The sequence below is a fragment of the Cryptomeria japonica genome, chromosome 10 (genome assembly GCF_030272615.1).
Source record: "Cryptomeria japonica chromosome 10, Sugi_1.0, whole genome shotgun sequence".
Lineage (NCBI taxonomy): Eukaryota > Viridiplantae > Streptophyta > Pinopsida > Cupressales > Cupressaceae > Cryptomeria > Cryptomeria japonica.
Window position 1 is genome coordinate 619,820,779 of NC_081414.1, and position 15,783 is coordinate 619,836,561.

Consider the following 15,783-nt stretch of genomic DNA (forward strand, 5'->3'; position numbering starts at 1 on the left):
ATTTGGCAAGGATGAAGGATTTTTGTGAAGTTTAGGAAATTTCCTTGCCCTAGACAGTTTTGCTCACCACCTGAATTTGGATGCCACTTTTGGAATGAAGTGAATTTTTCTTTCCTTAGAAGATTTTCATGCTTTTTCCACTTCAAGAAAGAATTTCATACTTAGCCATTTTTTTTAATCAATTGCCTGCTTTTTCAACTTTTTGGATTTAGACTTGGATTTTCAGGAATGCTCTACTTTCAGTGTCCTGGCCACTACCTGAAATGGAGCTGCCAAAAATAGACTTACTAAAAATAGTAAGTGCTTTCAAACATCATATTAGGGCAAACCGGGGCAAGGTGACACTTACTAAAAATAGTAAGTTTGATTTTTGGCAAAATTAGGCCAATCTGGGACGTAGTGAAACTTACTAAAAATAGTAAGTACTCAAATTTCACTAGAAGCTTCCTTGAAGGGTCCTGACTTCATTGCCATGTTCAAATTTTCCAAAACCCTAAGGAAATGACCTCAAATCTAAGTTTGAAGGGCAAAACCCTAAAATAGATAAAATGTGTTCTAGACTTGGTCAAATTTGCTCAAAACACTTGCGCACCTAATCAGAATTCATCAAAAACACTTGCAAACCGGGGAGACCAAAGGGATTGCTATGAAAAGACCCAAAGAACCAAAACCAAAAGACCAAGAGGACCTAAAAAGTAGGGGGTCCTGTTGGTGTCTGTTTTATCATCTACCAAACATTAGGATAGGATACCCAAAGGTATTCTATCCTCTCCTGAAAAATCACTACTGATTCCAAGATCTATATGTGCAAACAAGCGACTTTAGTGGAATAGCTTCTTGGGTAGTGTATGCTGAAAATCTCAAGGGGGACTTACGTTTAACAAGTATCTTGAACTGCTGGATTTAGATGGATTTAGCAATTTTAGGCTCTTCTTTTTTTTGGATTTTCTAGGATTTAGACTTTCAAAAGGAAGGGAAAAAGGGATAGGGTTTGAGAAGGCTAATCTAATCCTACGAATTCTGGAGACGGTATCAACTGGGTACTCTCGAGAAACCAAACCTTGCTTCGCCACACTAGGGACAACTACACAAAGTCGGTGTGATCTTCGATGGGTTGTGCTTATGATCGAGATGTTGGGATGCACAGAGGACGGGCTCAGACTAACTTTGCACGATAAGATGGAAATCATCCATTTACCAAAAGTATGAGCAGAGATACACCATCAATTGACACTTATCAAATCCTTCATTCAAATTAACAACAATGAAAGCAAATCTAAATTAATTCTAAATAAGTGTTGAGGAAATTGAAACCATGCAAATCATTCAAACAATAGGGATTACAAAGCAGCGCACATGCAATATATTATCTGGAAATGACCTTAAGCAACAATACATCAAAAAGCCTCACACTCTCCAAATGAGAGGAGGTAGCCTTATATAGTTTCTCAAAAATAAATGAATGGCCGAGATCAAACAATGATCAAGGGCCCATATTGAAAGCTACAAACCCTAATTAGGGTTTCCCAAAACTAATGACCCTCGACCAATGAGAAAATTATATTTGGGACACTTGTCTTTCTTGCTAAATATGAACCATCAATGAAAATAGAAGGTTGTTGCATTGTGAAGTGTGCCCTTCTAGAAGCTTCTGGATAAGTCAAGTTCATTGAACCTGGACATGCTGACTTGGAGCAATCTAATTGGTTGGAAGATGACGAGGTGCCACCTCAGTGTGTTGGATGACTTCCTTGAATTCTCCAATTTGTGTCAAGAAATCGTCTAAGTATGGAAATTTGATTCCTTCTTGTTGCCATTTGATTCTACTTGGGAGCTTGTCTTTTTTTTATTTCTTCAGGAGATGAAATCCTTCAATAAGTCGGAAATTTATTTAACTTTTCCATATTTTCACCAAGTTTGAGAACTTTTCTTTCTTGATGCCTTGAGATTCTTTCAAGTGCCTCGAATTTGGAGAAGAAATCCCTTCATGAAGTATTTCTCATACTTAGCCAAATTTTGGCCCTCTCTATGCTTGGACGAACCTTGCTCGTGGTCCTGTCTTCAATTCTGAATTTGTCTTGAAACTTCATTTGTGTTTTCTATGATGATCCTGCCTTCAGCTGCCAATTTATGTTGCGTGGGAGGAGGGTAAAAGCTCTAGATAACTCCTTGCAAATATGAAATGATGGGATCAAGTTGTTCAGGCATTCGTTGTGATCATGCCCTCCCTCTCAATACCCAGACATCATAATATTGAGGAAATTGGAATTTTCTCATAATTAGTCAAATTTTGGGTATCTCCACGCTCAGATGAACTTTGCTCGTGAACTTGTCCTCAATCCTCTGATTGGCTTGTAATTCCAGCTGCGATCTCTATGATGATCCCGCTTCTATTTCCTCTTGCGACCTATAAAACCAAAGGAAAATAAGTTAAAAAAAATCTATCTTAGATTAAAGAAAATTGAGGCTATGAATGGCTAAGTGTTCGGAGATTTTATTTCATTTTCATACTTAGCCATGAGAATGGGATTTTCACATGTAAATTCTCCAACCTTCAAGATAACTGTGATCACAATCCAACACCAAGTGTTATAACTCCGAAAATTTCTTATACTTACCCAAAAAAAATGATTTTCCTCCCTTAGAAATTCGAACAAATTCACTAAAAATCATTTCTCAAACTCTGGAAAAACTCAGAAAATACATAAATCTGCATCATGAATTTAATTTCACCTTCAAAAATACTCAAAAATTCAGGAGAGATTCAATAATTCTTCCTTATATTGGTTGTCGTTCTCCAAAAATCTGTGAAACTTTTGTCAAAAAAGAGTTTATCCAACTTCTAGCACTATCCAAAACTTTCTCCAGATGATCTTCAAACTGAAAATATTTTACTATGCTCTCCTTAATATTTTTGAACTTCTTGGTGTAGAAATGAAGTTTACAACGAAGTATTTGTAAATAAAGTTAAATCCTCAATCAGAAACCCTTAAAATCTTCCAACTCCTGTTTCCAATTTTAACTTCATTTTTTAGGAAAGTGTTGTCATGTTTCCAAATTCGAAGAAAATATCTTCCAAAAGTTTCCAATTTGGCTATAAGCTCGAAATATTTATTAATCTTCCAATATTCTCTTTAAAAAAACTTTCCATTTTGGATTTCAGTTCGAAATCCTTATCAATCTTCCAATATTCTCATTTTGAAAACTTTCTATTTTGGATTTAAGTTCAAAACCCTTATCAATCTTCCAATATTCTCCTTTTGAAAACTTTCTATTTTGGATTTAAGTTCGAAATCTTGAAGGATTTTCATGACATCACTTGTATTTTCGTTGATTTTGTTTGACTTTTATGTGTAGGCGGACTTTTGGAGGCTAACCTTCATCTTCCTCAAACTTGGGTGGACTTTCCTTACCTCTCCAAGGCATGGCGAAGTTTAGGAAGGCCTCCATACAGCGGACTTTGATGCTACCTCCACCAAGGCGGACCTTCCCTTTCCCTCTTCAAGGCGGACTTTGGGAGGATGACTACTAGGGCGGAGTTTGAAGGTCTAGCAACTTGCTTGGAGGGCAGAGTTCTTGAACCTCTCTCACAATCTTTTCAAGGCCTAGGACGGAGTTTTCATAAGGCTCTTCAACATTATGCTTAGCACCAAGGGCTACTAAGGCATAGGGTGGACTTTCTTGATGTGACCCCAAGTCAAAGGGCAGGGTTTGAAAGCTTCCCTTCATGGCCTCCCCAACTTAACCTTTACATGGCAGACTTTGGGCTCTACCCTAAGGTATGGCTGAGTTTAGAGGATGCCATGACTATCAAGTTTTGGGTGGACTTTGGTGTTACCTCCACCAAGAGTGGACTTCTAACTTAACCTCTACATGGCGGACTTTTGGAGGGTCTCATGCATAGTTGGGAGTTTTGACAAGGCTCCTACATCTTCTTTTCTCACTCCACAAGGCATAGGGCAGAGTTTAAGAGGCATGACCACCACTTGACATGCTTGGGCGGAGTTTTGATGTCCTTACCATCTTCACCAACAAGTTTAGGCGGACTTTGGAGAGTCCACAAGACATGGCGGAGTTTTGAACATATCACCAAGGGCGGAGTTTGAGATGACCTTTCCAAGGCGGACTTTAGGCATCTCTCAACATAGGGCGGAGTTTGGACAGACCTCAACCAAGGCGGAGTTTAGAGCTCTCTCTTCAAGGCGGACTTTTGAAGGCTCTCAAGAGGGCGGACAATATATGAAATATAACATTTAAGTATAAGTGTATACTTTAAGTTATATTTCATATATATTGTCAAGATGTTTGAGAGTGGTTTCAGACCTCCAGGAGTTTTAATGCAGAATCTAGTTTTTGGAGGATTCTTCAATTTTCCAGACTTAGTCAAATTTCAGGATCAGGATGACATTCCAGACTTAGCCAAATTTCAGGACATTTGAGGATGACATTCCAAAATTAGATGATTTTTCGAGCTGGTTATCCTTTGAATGTGCCATGACCCCCTAAAATATAGGAACTTAGCTTTTTGGGTCAAAATTTGAAAATTTTCAATCACGATCGAAGCAGGCCAGTGGTATCAGTGCAAACCCTAGATTCCCATCCCGAAAAAGCAAAAAGCCTAAAATCTAGGGATTTAGCTTTTTAGGTCAAAACTTGGAATTTTTGAGTCCCGGTCAAAGCTGGTCAGTGGTGTAAGTGCAAACCCTAGATTCCCATCCCGAAAAAGCAAAAAGCAGGCATCCCTGAAAAATAGGAAAAACTTTCTAAAAATAGCCATACCGAGGACCGGGCTGAAAGTGCCAAAAACAAAACTTCCTAAAAAATAGGAAAAAGCAAAAAAGCAAACTTTCTAAATAGAAAGTTGTCCAAATTCGTCCAAATCTATTGCGATCTTCGTCCTCTGGCCTTTCTAAGCATTCTGACGGTATCCTGACTCTAGAATCACTTGGTTTGCAAAAAATAACTTTCAATCCTTAGGACTTGAATTGTTCAAAACTGAGCAAGGCTTGACAAAACTAAAGCAGAAGGCCACGGGACACTAACAAAAACCCTAGAAAGAAGGAAAAGAGAGGGTCCCCATTTGCAATGGGGCGATGTGTGAAAAAGGTCACAACAAGTCCCCATTTGGAATGGGGTGATGTGTGATTAGGTCACAAAACACCCATCAACAAGTTCCTTCACTTAATATCTGAAAGTGCTTTCTAATGGCATATCCATGTGGAAGAAGATTAGCCAACACAATTATTCCCACCTCTCCATCACAAGTGCTTGGTGACTTTATGAGATCATCCAATAGAATAACTGTATCTCTTGGAACAACTCAAAGGGGTCATTGACCACAACAATTGAGCAAGATTTCAGTTCCATCTTACTTTCCAACCTCACGTTCATAAGGACTATCGTTCGAGCATATATAACTGCCAATAAATTCAATGACTCAACTATTCCCATCCTTCATTGTAGCCTCCATTTTAGAACCCTGAAGTCCCAAGAGGCATCTCTTTATATCATGAAAAAAATATTCTGAAAAAGAAATACCTTCAGCAGATTTGTAATTATATGTTTCCCATACACCCAGTTCTTGATTGATGAGGGCTTATACACATTTAAGTTCTTCCAAAAAAATTGCCGCTGTTAGTCTCCACCCACAAGGGTAGAAGAGTGCTATGATACCACAAGAGCTATATGTGTGCTGGATTGGGCCAAGAAAAGTCCTACCACAGAGCTTTGCTCAAACATATTCCAGTCCAAAAGTACAAAATTTTATTTAAAGCTTTGAGGCCATAAATGGCTCCCACCAATGACAACCTTAATGTAACTGACTATAAAAAAAATTTGCCACATGAATGGTTAGTTTGCTGCAACTGATATATACTTACTAGATGGAGAAATGATTATAATAATTAGCTGTGGAACTTATGTCAAAATAATGAATAGTTGATTTGTTCCACAAAAAATGGCACATAAGTGCTGGCTGTATATTTCTGGAAGCAGAACCCATGTGTAACTAATGTATTAATTTATACCCACATAATTGACAGAAAAATGTTGTTGTACAATTGACAAATCCCTAAATGACTAATTTATTTCTTTATAACTGATTTATTCCAGCCCAGATGATATTAGAATTCTAATATTTAACACAACGGTGCTTTCTTTAGGTATTTTAACAGAGACAGACACCTAACCATATCATCAAGCAAGTTTGTCAGTGCTACTGCTATCGTGCCTTCTCATTGCTGAGCTGAGTGAAATCTATGCCCAGGTCGGGTGGAGAGGTTGTTTCTGTGACTCCTATGCACACTGGAGCATAAGATGGATAGGAGACTCCCCAGCTTTAGAGAAACTGCCACTATGAGGAATCTTACGTCAAAGGATGATCCTCCTCCGCCTAGTGTAGCTAATGCTTTTGCATGGTCAAAGGCACATTTTATTTAATGTTAATTTATTTGTTCTGCCCTTGGAGCTAACAGACCCTTTGGATATGGAGCTTATATATTTTTCACCTTCACACTTTTGTATCTTTAATGTGATTATTTATATGGGCCGGCTTGTCATGGTAGCATTGATATGCATTACTCTTTACTATTCTCAGGCTGCATATATCTGCTGGCCTTTCTATTATAAAATCCATCTAATACACTTAAAATGAAACTACTTTTGTGCATGTTATGATGTTTTTTGTAGTTTTAAAAATATTTATACATATGAGATCATATTTAATCTGATATATATATTTGAATATATGACTCACCTTATCATTCATCTCTAAAATCAAATATTAGAGATAATTGCAATTGAAATAATCTTTAGTTCTTTTAGTCTCTTTCACTCGCATGTTTCATAAAGATATAAGACTCGAGAATTTGGAAATATTAAATAAATTTATACATTAGCATCAAAACAGTAAATCCTTCGATTGGGACCACCTTCAGAGCTCATAGTCAACCATACTACAGATGGTTCAGTGATGTGAAGAAGTATGAGGATGCTAAGACTTTGACTTGATCCTTACAGCACGTATCAAATTTGTCTATAACAGAGATCACAGGTTCAAATCTGGAGAGTAATGTTGTACACATCATTGAACACTACAAGGTAAATGGATAAACAATTTCCTTGGGAAATGCTTGCGTAAGGGGAATCCCATACACCTAATTGATGTCTCGCTTAGTAATGGCCTAAAAGCCTACCTTTACTTAAAATAACTTTTATAAACACATAACGAATCTAAGAAGTTGCATCATACTTTAAAAAGTTTTAGTTTAGAATGTTCTGCTTATAAAAATGCTATAAACCATTTAATTATGTTTTAAACATTAACCACAAATACAACGGATTAGTACAAAAGTGTGTATTATATGTGTTTTAAATAAGGAATCCAAATAGAGCTTGAAAAGATTTCAACATGTTTGAAAAGCAAATATGATGAAGAAAACAGGTTTAAGGAGCAAAATCTTCGCATTCATGTTTGAAGCTTTGATCCATATTAATCTTGTGGAGATGGATTTTGCCTAGGACTGGGATAAACGGCCACATTGAGAGGTCTAATGTGGCATCTTCCTTTCGGATTGTAATCAGTTTTGAATGTTATTATTTCAAGCCTCAGTATTAGTTCTAACCCGAGCTATGCTCCCACAAGTTTTAGGGACAGGGATGGCAAGGGACAGTGGCACGTGTTTCTGGTATGGAGTACTTTTTGGCCATTTTTTAGAGGACAGCAAGGGACAGCTATTAAAAAATAAGATTTTTTTTTAAAATTACACCATTACATTGATAAAGAATTCATCATAGACATTATAGAAGCTTAATACATGACATTAGACTTCAATTGAGATTTCACATAAGAATAAACAAACAAATCAACATAATTTAAATGCTTTCATTGTCAATGTACATATATATTATATCAGAATTATAACAAAATGCCCAAATGCTGCAAATTTCAACTATAAAATGACAAAACATAGAAAATATATGGCTGTCCTTAATCAACAAATGCAAACTGTTCGGTTCGTATCAAAATCAGAGCTCTAGTCTGAGTCACTACCAATGTAAGGGGCTATCTCAGGCAATGGAACCCCAACCAATCCCTCTCATGTCAACACCTCATCAATCAGTATAGCATATTTGGGATCAACATCCCAATGTAAGGCTAGAGTCTGACGATATGCAGGAGTTTGTGGATCCTATAGCTGCAAGGCACTATGTACAACCACCAACTTCTTCGATCGTCTAGAGGTAAGGTTGTTCCTCTTGACTGATTGGATGAAGCTATACGTGGACCAATTCCTCTCTGCAATATACGAACAATTGGAACTTACCTCTGATGTAGTGGATTTAATGATCTAATCTTCTCTTTCAACTGCTGTTCTCTCCTCTTTCAACTACTGCTCTTCTCTTGCTGCTCTTCAACACAAATTTGCAAATGTTAAAATGAGAGGCTTTTTATTTTTTCTTGTTTTGATAGGTGAATTAGGTTTGGTTATTGTTTAAAGGCGTAGGGGGTCCCTGTGGGCCCGCACATCCTTTTTTTTTAATTATAAAAAAAATGCATTTTTTTAAACTAAACTTAAAATGTGTTGGGCCATAGGGGACAGCTGGCTGCTCCCGGGACAGTCAAGGGACTCTTGGACTTCCCCTAGCCATCTCAAGAACGGCTAGCCAATCCCTAACATCCCCTGCACATTCAGGGGTGTTTCGGAAACATTTTCTATTTTTTGCATGGAAATGGGATGGGGAAGGAACGTGGACGTTTCCTAGGTGTCCTTGCATCCCCAAAAAATCTACTGTAGGAAAGGGGGTTTCTAGGGAAAGGGACGCGTCCTCAGGGAGCACTAAACTCAAGTTTTGATGGTGGATAACAAATTTTACTAGCAAACAAATGCTTGTAATCTGAAAGGCAACCTGTGTGTACATACACTATAGAAGCTACTTCGATTACAAATTGAGAGGAATCCTTTTCACAGCAAATGAAAACATGAACACAAACAACTCCCTTCTTGCACTCATAAATATTGTTCAAGTAGAATTTCTTTGTAAAACCTATATTCAATTGAATATTTTGCATCAAAAAAATGGAATCCAATAGTCAAGATCATTCATATTGTTGGTCATACCTTGATGTCTGGATTTTTACTTTTCAAATAACGGCCAACCCCAGTGATAGTACCACCAGTTCCAATTCCTACAACCAATATATCTATCTTACCCCTAGTATCCTCCCAAATTTCTGGACCTGTTGTCTCAAAATGGATCTACATTAAAGCAAAAAATAGATCAGTATAGAGTATCAACTAAGAATACCAGGAATACATCAGTGGCACAGCTAGAATTTTTTTAATATCAATCAGGACTCAGTTTATCCAGAAGCTAGTACCTCAGGATTTGCAGGGTTCTCAAATTGTTGAAGCATGCATGCATTTGGTGTTTTAGCCAGGATTTTCTCAGCCTTCTCAATTGCTCCAATCATTCCCTTAGCTGGATCTGTAAGAATGATCTCTGCTCCCAAATCACGTAATACAATTTGTCGCTCCAGACTTGTGGATGAAGGCATTGTTAAAATGAGTTTATACCCCTTTGCAGCAGCAATAAATGCAAGACCCATTCCTGTATCACCAGTAGTTGGCTCTACAAGAATAGTCTGCAACGTAACTATATCAGTCCTCTTGTACAAATTCTAAACAAAGACGAAAAATAGTAATTTACTAATTTCCAAAGCAAAAAGTCTAAAACTTAAGACATCAAAGCTGCACAGAATTTAAAAGCCACTCATTTCAAGTAAAGGTCCAGCAAAAATCACCTCTGTGATGCCAGTAAGCTATCTATACAAAAGAAATGCAAATGCATTCCAAAACAAGACCTTACAAAAGAAACTCACCTTTCTAGAAGCAATCACTCCCTTCAGTTCAGCATCAGATATCATACCATGGGCAGTTCTGCAGGAATAGAAGGTTGCTAGTTAAGTTCGCTCTTTATTCTATACTTTAATCAACCAAATCCAAATACAAGCCACCAAATACAAATAAAAGCATTCACCTGGCCTTTGCACTAAAGCAAGGCTCCATGAATTCAAGCTTTGCAGCAATATTTGCTACACATCCCTTAACAACAGTGTTCAGATAAACCATGGGTGTCTTTCCAATCAGCTGACCAAATATTAAGATATAAGTAACAGAGCATATACGGCTTACAAGCATTTTATGATTATGATGATTAATATAATAATATTGTATATTGAATTGGAAATACAAGGTTCAGAATGTCATATCAACCAGCGACCTCCCTATCGTCAAAATCTAAACCTAATACTATATTATCTGTTCCATTATTATGGAATATAGGTCCATTACTCCTGTTAAAAACAATTCTCAGGGCATACATACATTAATTTATGAAACAATAAAATTAATTTCCTAACTGAAACAAAGATCAAATGACTAGATATATGTCAGGTGATATCTCGATGTTGTTACTAACAATCAATTTATTTCCAAGTCCTGCCTTCATACCCAGAATAAATTTCATCGACTAACAACAGTCAATCTCATACAGTAAGAATATTGTAAGAACACAAATTTTCCAGGTTTATAAATGTTTCTGAAAAGACACTAATGTTTTAAATGCCTTCATATGACTACGAAAACATTGTCTGGCCCTAAAATTTTCCCTCAACCAAGTTGCATAGCATAAATTTATTTTTTCCCAGATAATCTACCATAAATCCCTGCCTTTCTTGCTTAGTAGACCATCCGAAATTAATCTGTTTTGATTTATTCCTTATAATTTTCTCTTCCCACAAACATTATTTGAAAAACTGATTCTTTGAAACTTTTCTCCTTGGGGTATATATCAATTTTAAATCCATAGAATTTATCAACTAATATATGTCATTCGATGAATGTGAGAGAATGGATACTCCTCAGTCCTTGGCACTAAGCTGAAAGAGCTCGATATATATATATATAAGGTCAAAAATAACGAAGACCTAGTGTTGGAAAAAATATAATAATAAAATTAAGAAAATCAATACGCCATGAAGGTCCATGTGGCCTCGAAGACATTAATTTGGGCTTTGTGTTAAGGTCTTTGCCCCTTGACCCTACGTATCATGATAGGGAATGCACTAGGGGCATTAACCCTTGACCCCACAAGGATCTCTGCCCCCCAAACCCCTCTCTAGTTTTTATTCTATATATGTATGTAAAATTTACATTGTCAAACACCATCTCCAAAATTGGGTCAATAATCCTCCCATTTCCTATCCCTAAAACTTCATGGAAAAATGGACATAAGCCTTTCCCTTCATGAACACACGATAAGTCTCTTTGATATTCATCAAAGATGAATTTTGCAATTATTCATGTGGAGAGTACCCAAAATAAAAGCACAACACGCAACTTTCTTTCAACTATATCATTCAATGTTTCAATAAAAAAAGTAATGTACCATGTTTAGATTTTCCTCTTTCAGTCATCTAAGTCGCTGCATTGAGTTCATAGCTACTACTCTTCCACTAGCTTCTAGGAAATCAGGTTCTTAATACTACTAGAATTTATGACTGGCTGCACAAGCTTATCCATAATTTGGTAGTTGTGTGTGAATAAAGTCACTTTATTGCTTGTATAATCATCATTGGCCATGAAAACTAGATGCGGATTTGAAAATCTGGGATATTACTACCTCAAATATCTTAATAGAGATATTTGTTAAACACCAAGAGGTATCAATTTCAAAGCATAAAAATCTGGGATATTAGTAACTCAAATATCTTAAATGGAGATAGATCTTAAACACCAAGAGGTATCAATTTCAGAGCAAATATCTTAAAAAGTGGGAAAAGAATTTATGAGCAATGTAAGAGAATGTTTTTTAGATGAAATTTTGAGGTAAACATTTCCACAATGTAATCATGATTCGCTTTAATTTTTAGTTTTGAAGAAAACTCCAAATAAAAACCGAGAGCTGGTCATCTTTTGCTGTTCCTATTTTAATTTTCTTAATTTTGTGACTGTCGGTTTATAATTTACTCACATGCTGAGAACATAAATGTATGTTTACACGCTAAGGCAAACTGAAAAAAGTTTATGGCAAGTACTTAAAAACTATTATTTTACAGCACACCTCTATCTTTCTTTCATTTACAGAAATGTTCATCTGGCTTTTCATAGATTATTTTAAATCAAATGTTTACCTTTCTATATATTGGTTTACCTTTCATTTATTATCTTACAGCATACAAGCCGAGTAAATTTGAATTAAATTAATCAGTTTATAAATGTATATCTATTTTAGTTTCTCGGCCTCTTTCAAATGTAAATCTACTTTTTGTTTCATTGTGGCATAGATTTGAACATCCTTGATATGTTTGTAAATGTAAATTTACTTTTTATTTACTCTAGCCTTTTTAAATTGTGTAAAACTATATTTTTATTTTTAGTTTTTCTGTATTATCCAAAGATACGTGTAAGTATAGCTTATACAACACCCCTTGTTCAACGTAATCTAAACTAATTAAACCTGAAGCTAAATGTGGTATGAATGCGATATTTAGTTTTTTGTTTTACTTTCATGAGGTGAATAAATGCTTATTGACCTTGCAGAATGACACCCTTACAGCCTGCCCTCATCCCCTGACTTAAATTGTAGAACACCTCTCAACATGGTAAATTCTAAGTCAATTTTTGTTCCTTCAATCTTCTATTTTTTCCACAATAGAAATACTCTGTCTTTTTTACTTGCAGTAATTACAAATAGTTGAATGGAGAGGCAATGCTAAAGAGATGGGGTAAACAAACAGGTAAAGATCTAAATAAAGGTTTTCACTAAAATAGGGAACAAATCCTATGTGAAGTAAATGTCCTAAGGATAAGATGATCAACCTAGAGTAAAATAGAAAATGCAGATTTAGGGTATAGATAAGTATAGATCCCAACCAAGTACAGTTTCTACTACCAACGCTACTTACAGGTAAATGAAAGTAAGAGCACACAGCAATAACACGGATACCAATCGCCCTAATCTTACACACTAACTAATATTTTTACAAAGACTTTTTGATTCCATCGTCTATGAAAACAGAAATTATTCAAACATCTAATGCATCTCCATGTTATAAAATAAACTATATGTGTGGTTGTGCATGTGAACATGTTTTTGATACTATATTGTTTATGGCTTATTATATCTCAGAATTGAAAGTTAAAGCTAAATGAACATTTATTTTAACTGGCAAGTCGTCTTACCTATGTCCCACCAAAAAGCAGAAAAGAGTACTTGGTAACTTCGGAAATGTGAACATTATAAGTGGTGAAAGCAAACTCGGCTTACAGTATAAACTTTGGAATAGGCTTCCTAAGGAAATGAAGGGAAACAAGAAACCAGCAGGAAATGTCTGAGAGTAGTGAAAACTTCTTAAAAGTCTTGAAAACATTATCATATTTTTTGGGATACTCCAAGAAACAGGATTGGATATTTGAAATTTTGGGGAATTCTGTACAAGCCTGAACTAACCCGTCTAATATTTCTGGAAACTGCGTAAGAACTGCAGGGAACCTTTCCAAGTTTGCCACAAAAGTTTCCAGAAGTTCCACCATTCCGTGTACTGACTTAAACTAAACGGGCATTGTATAATTCCTTAAAAAATTTCAATTGGTTGTTCTGTTTCAAGTTTGAAAAAAACGTGGATGCCAAAATATGACAAACAAATGCCCTAAATGGCTATAAGCTGAATGCAAGCTTCGTTACTTAAGCAGTAGGCGATGGAACCTTACCAGGTCGCATGTATTGATCAAGCAAGCCAAATTTGGATATGCAAGTGAACATTGTATATTTCAATTTTTATTAACCATATAGGACCGGCCCAAGGTGATAAAAGCACCTCCACTTTTCATAACAAAGCTCAAGGTTCAAATGCCAGGAGACATTCTAAAATTTTGAAATCGAACTAGGTCCCGGAGATGCCAAAGCAACTAAACAGAAGGTTACCCAAAAACACAAGGGAATTTACCAACAAAAAGAGTTCTACATGTGTAGTTTACATGGACGAACGAGAATGCATACCTGTGTGGCATCTTCAGCAATATTGACTCCATTAACTTGAGCATGTAAATCCAAGGAAGCCACCTTGGTTGGGCCTGTACGTCTGCTAGCTGATACCTTAATCTTATTTTCCTTACTGTTAAATAAGATAAGGAGGCGTCCTCTAAATTTGATAAGAGAGCGGGAAACGAGAAGGTGGGAGCCCGTGAATTTACTATATGAAGGCAGAAGAGAGAAGTCTGTCATACCCCCCACACTTAGTGGGAATTGAACCTGAGCCTGCAAGGCCGCAGCCATGCCAGCTTGAATTCGATTTCTGTACTGTAACGTGCTTTGTTGGGAGAGAACTGTATCGGTCGATAATTTGAAACGAAGGAAGGTTATCTCTTTTTCGGATTTATTACTTTACGGCTTTTAGATTCCCTCTATTTGTTATTTGGGAAATATTTATGTACGTTTGCTTGCCCTTTTAAGACATTAAATAAACAAATTATTTTCGGAAGGGAAAATAAAATCTTTAGACACATTTAGGATAAATAGTCTAAATAATAGGAGCTTTGGGATCTTTTCATAGAGGATTTGGAATTTGTTGTATTTTCTATGGTCCTTAACAAAAGTTTAAGGATTGATGGATTTTCTATTGAATTTTATCAAATTAGTGTGGATTTAATTAAGGATGATTTTTATTTTGTTCATTTAGAATCTTTGAGGCAAGGATTATTAAGTCTTCGTATTAATAAAGGCTTAATTAAGCTTCTTCTTAACGATAAAAATGAGGACTCTTACAAGATAGTGTTCTATCGTATTGCTAGATATGTCTTATAAAATCATTCTTAAGGCCTTAGCTTCAAGAATTGAACATGTGGCCAAGGGAATAGTTAGACTTGAACAAACTAGGTTCTTAGGCAGATCCTTCATTTCATTCTTGATAACTTAATTCTTGTCTAGGAAACTTGTGAGTGGATGCAACAATCAAGGTAGAATGCTTTGCTTGTGAACCTTGAATTTGATAAGGCTTATGATCGAATGAGGTGCAGATTTATTATCTAAATGCTTCAATGGTTGAGCTTTGGTCCAAAATCTATTAAAATGTTCGTATGTTGTTCCAGGATGTAAATGCTCAACTTGTTATCAATGGCTCTCTCACTAATTCATTTACTCTACAACAGTCTATCAGACAGGATTGTCCTCTTTCACCCTTTCTTTATGTGCTTGTTGCATATGCTCTTTGGTATTTGCTATAGAAATTTAATCAAAAGAATCTAATTAGAGGCATTGACATTCTTAATAATGGAGTGGTGCTTAACTCCTATTTTATTGATGACAGCTTGTTGGTTATTAAAAATTCTAAATCTAAAATTAATAATGTTTTGGAAGTTCTTGATCTATACCATACCTTGTTTCTAGTTTCAAACTTGTGCACCATAAAATAGAATCTTGCATGATTAAATTGGATCTTGTTCTTTGTTGGATCCCCAAAGAATGGAAGCAAATTAGACATGGACAAATTACTAGATACTTGGGTAACCCCTTTCGTTTGGGGGTCTCTTTAACTGATATGTGGAATTGGTTTATAACTAAACTAAAAAAATAAGGTCTTTAATTAGAAATAAATATCTTTCACTTACCAGCAAAATTCAAGTTGTTAACAAAAAAAAATTGGCTTCTCATGTTTATTACTCTTCCTGTTGGATGTCTTCCAAAAGAAGCTATGATGAGCTAAACAAAATTGTTCAGCAATTC

The 15,783-nt window shown here is 35.9% G+C and overlaps 1 protein-coding gene across 2 annotated transcripts in view; it reads right to left on the reverse strand.

Moving 5' to 3' along the window:
* LOC131029981 (cysteine synthase, chloroplastic/chromoplastic) overlaps nucleotides 1-14,457 on the reverse strand; it is a 219,795-nt gene extending 205,338 nt beyond the window's left edge. The window contains exons 1-5 of one of the 2 annotated variants that reach the window (XM_057960665.2): nucleotides 14,062-14,457; nucleotides 10,039-10,148; nucleotides 9,881-9,938; nucleotides 9,380-9,643; nucleotides 9,120-9,257 (exon numbers count right to left, since the gene is read on the reverse strand). In XM_057960665.2, coding sequence (XP_057816648.1) covers nucleotides 9,120-9,257; nucleotides 9,380-9,643; nucleotides 9,881-9,938; nucleotides 10,039-10,148; nucleotides 14,062-14,337 — 846 coding nt within the window. In that variant the 5' untranslated portion in view covers nucleotides 14,338-14,457. The remainder of the gene's footprint in view (nucleotides 1-9,119; nucleotides 9,258-9,379; nucleotides 9,644-9,880; nucleotides 9,939-10,038; nucleotides 10,149-14,061) is intronic. The other variant, XM_059213320.1, reaches the window with a different exon arrangement.
* Nucleotides 14,458-15,783: the final 1,326 nt, after the last annotated feature.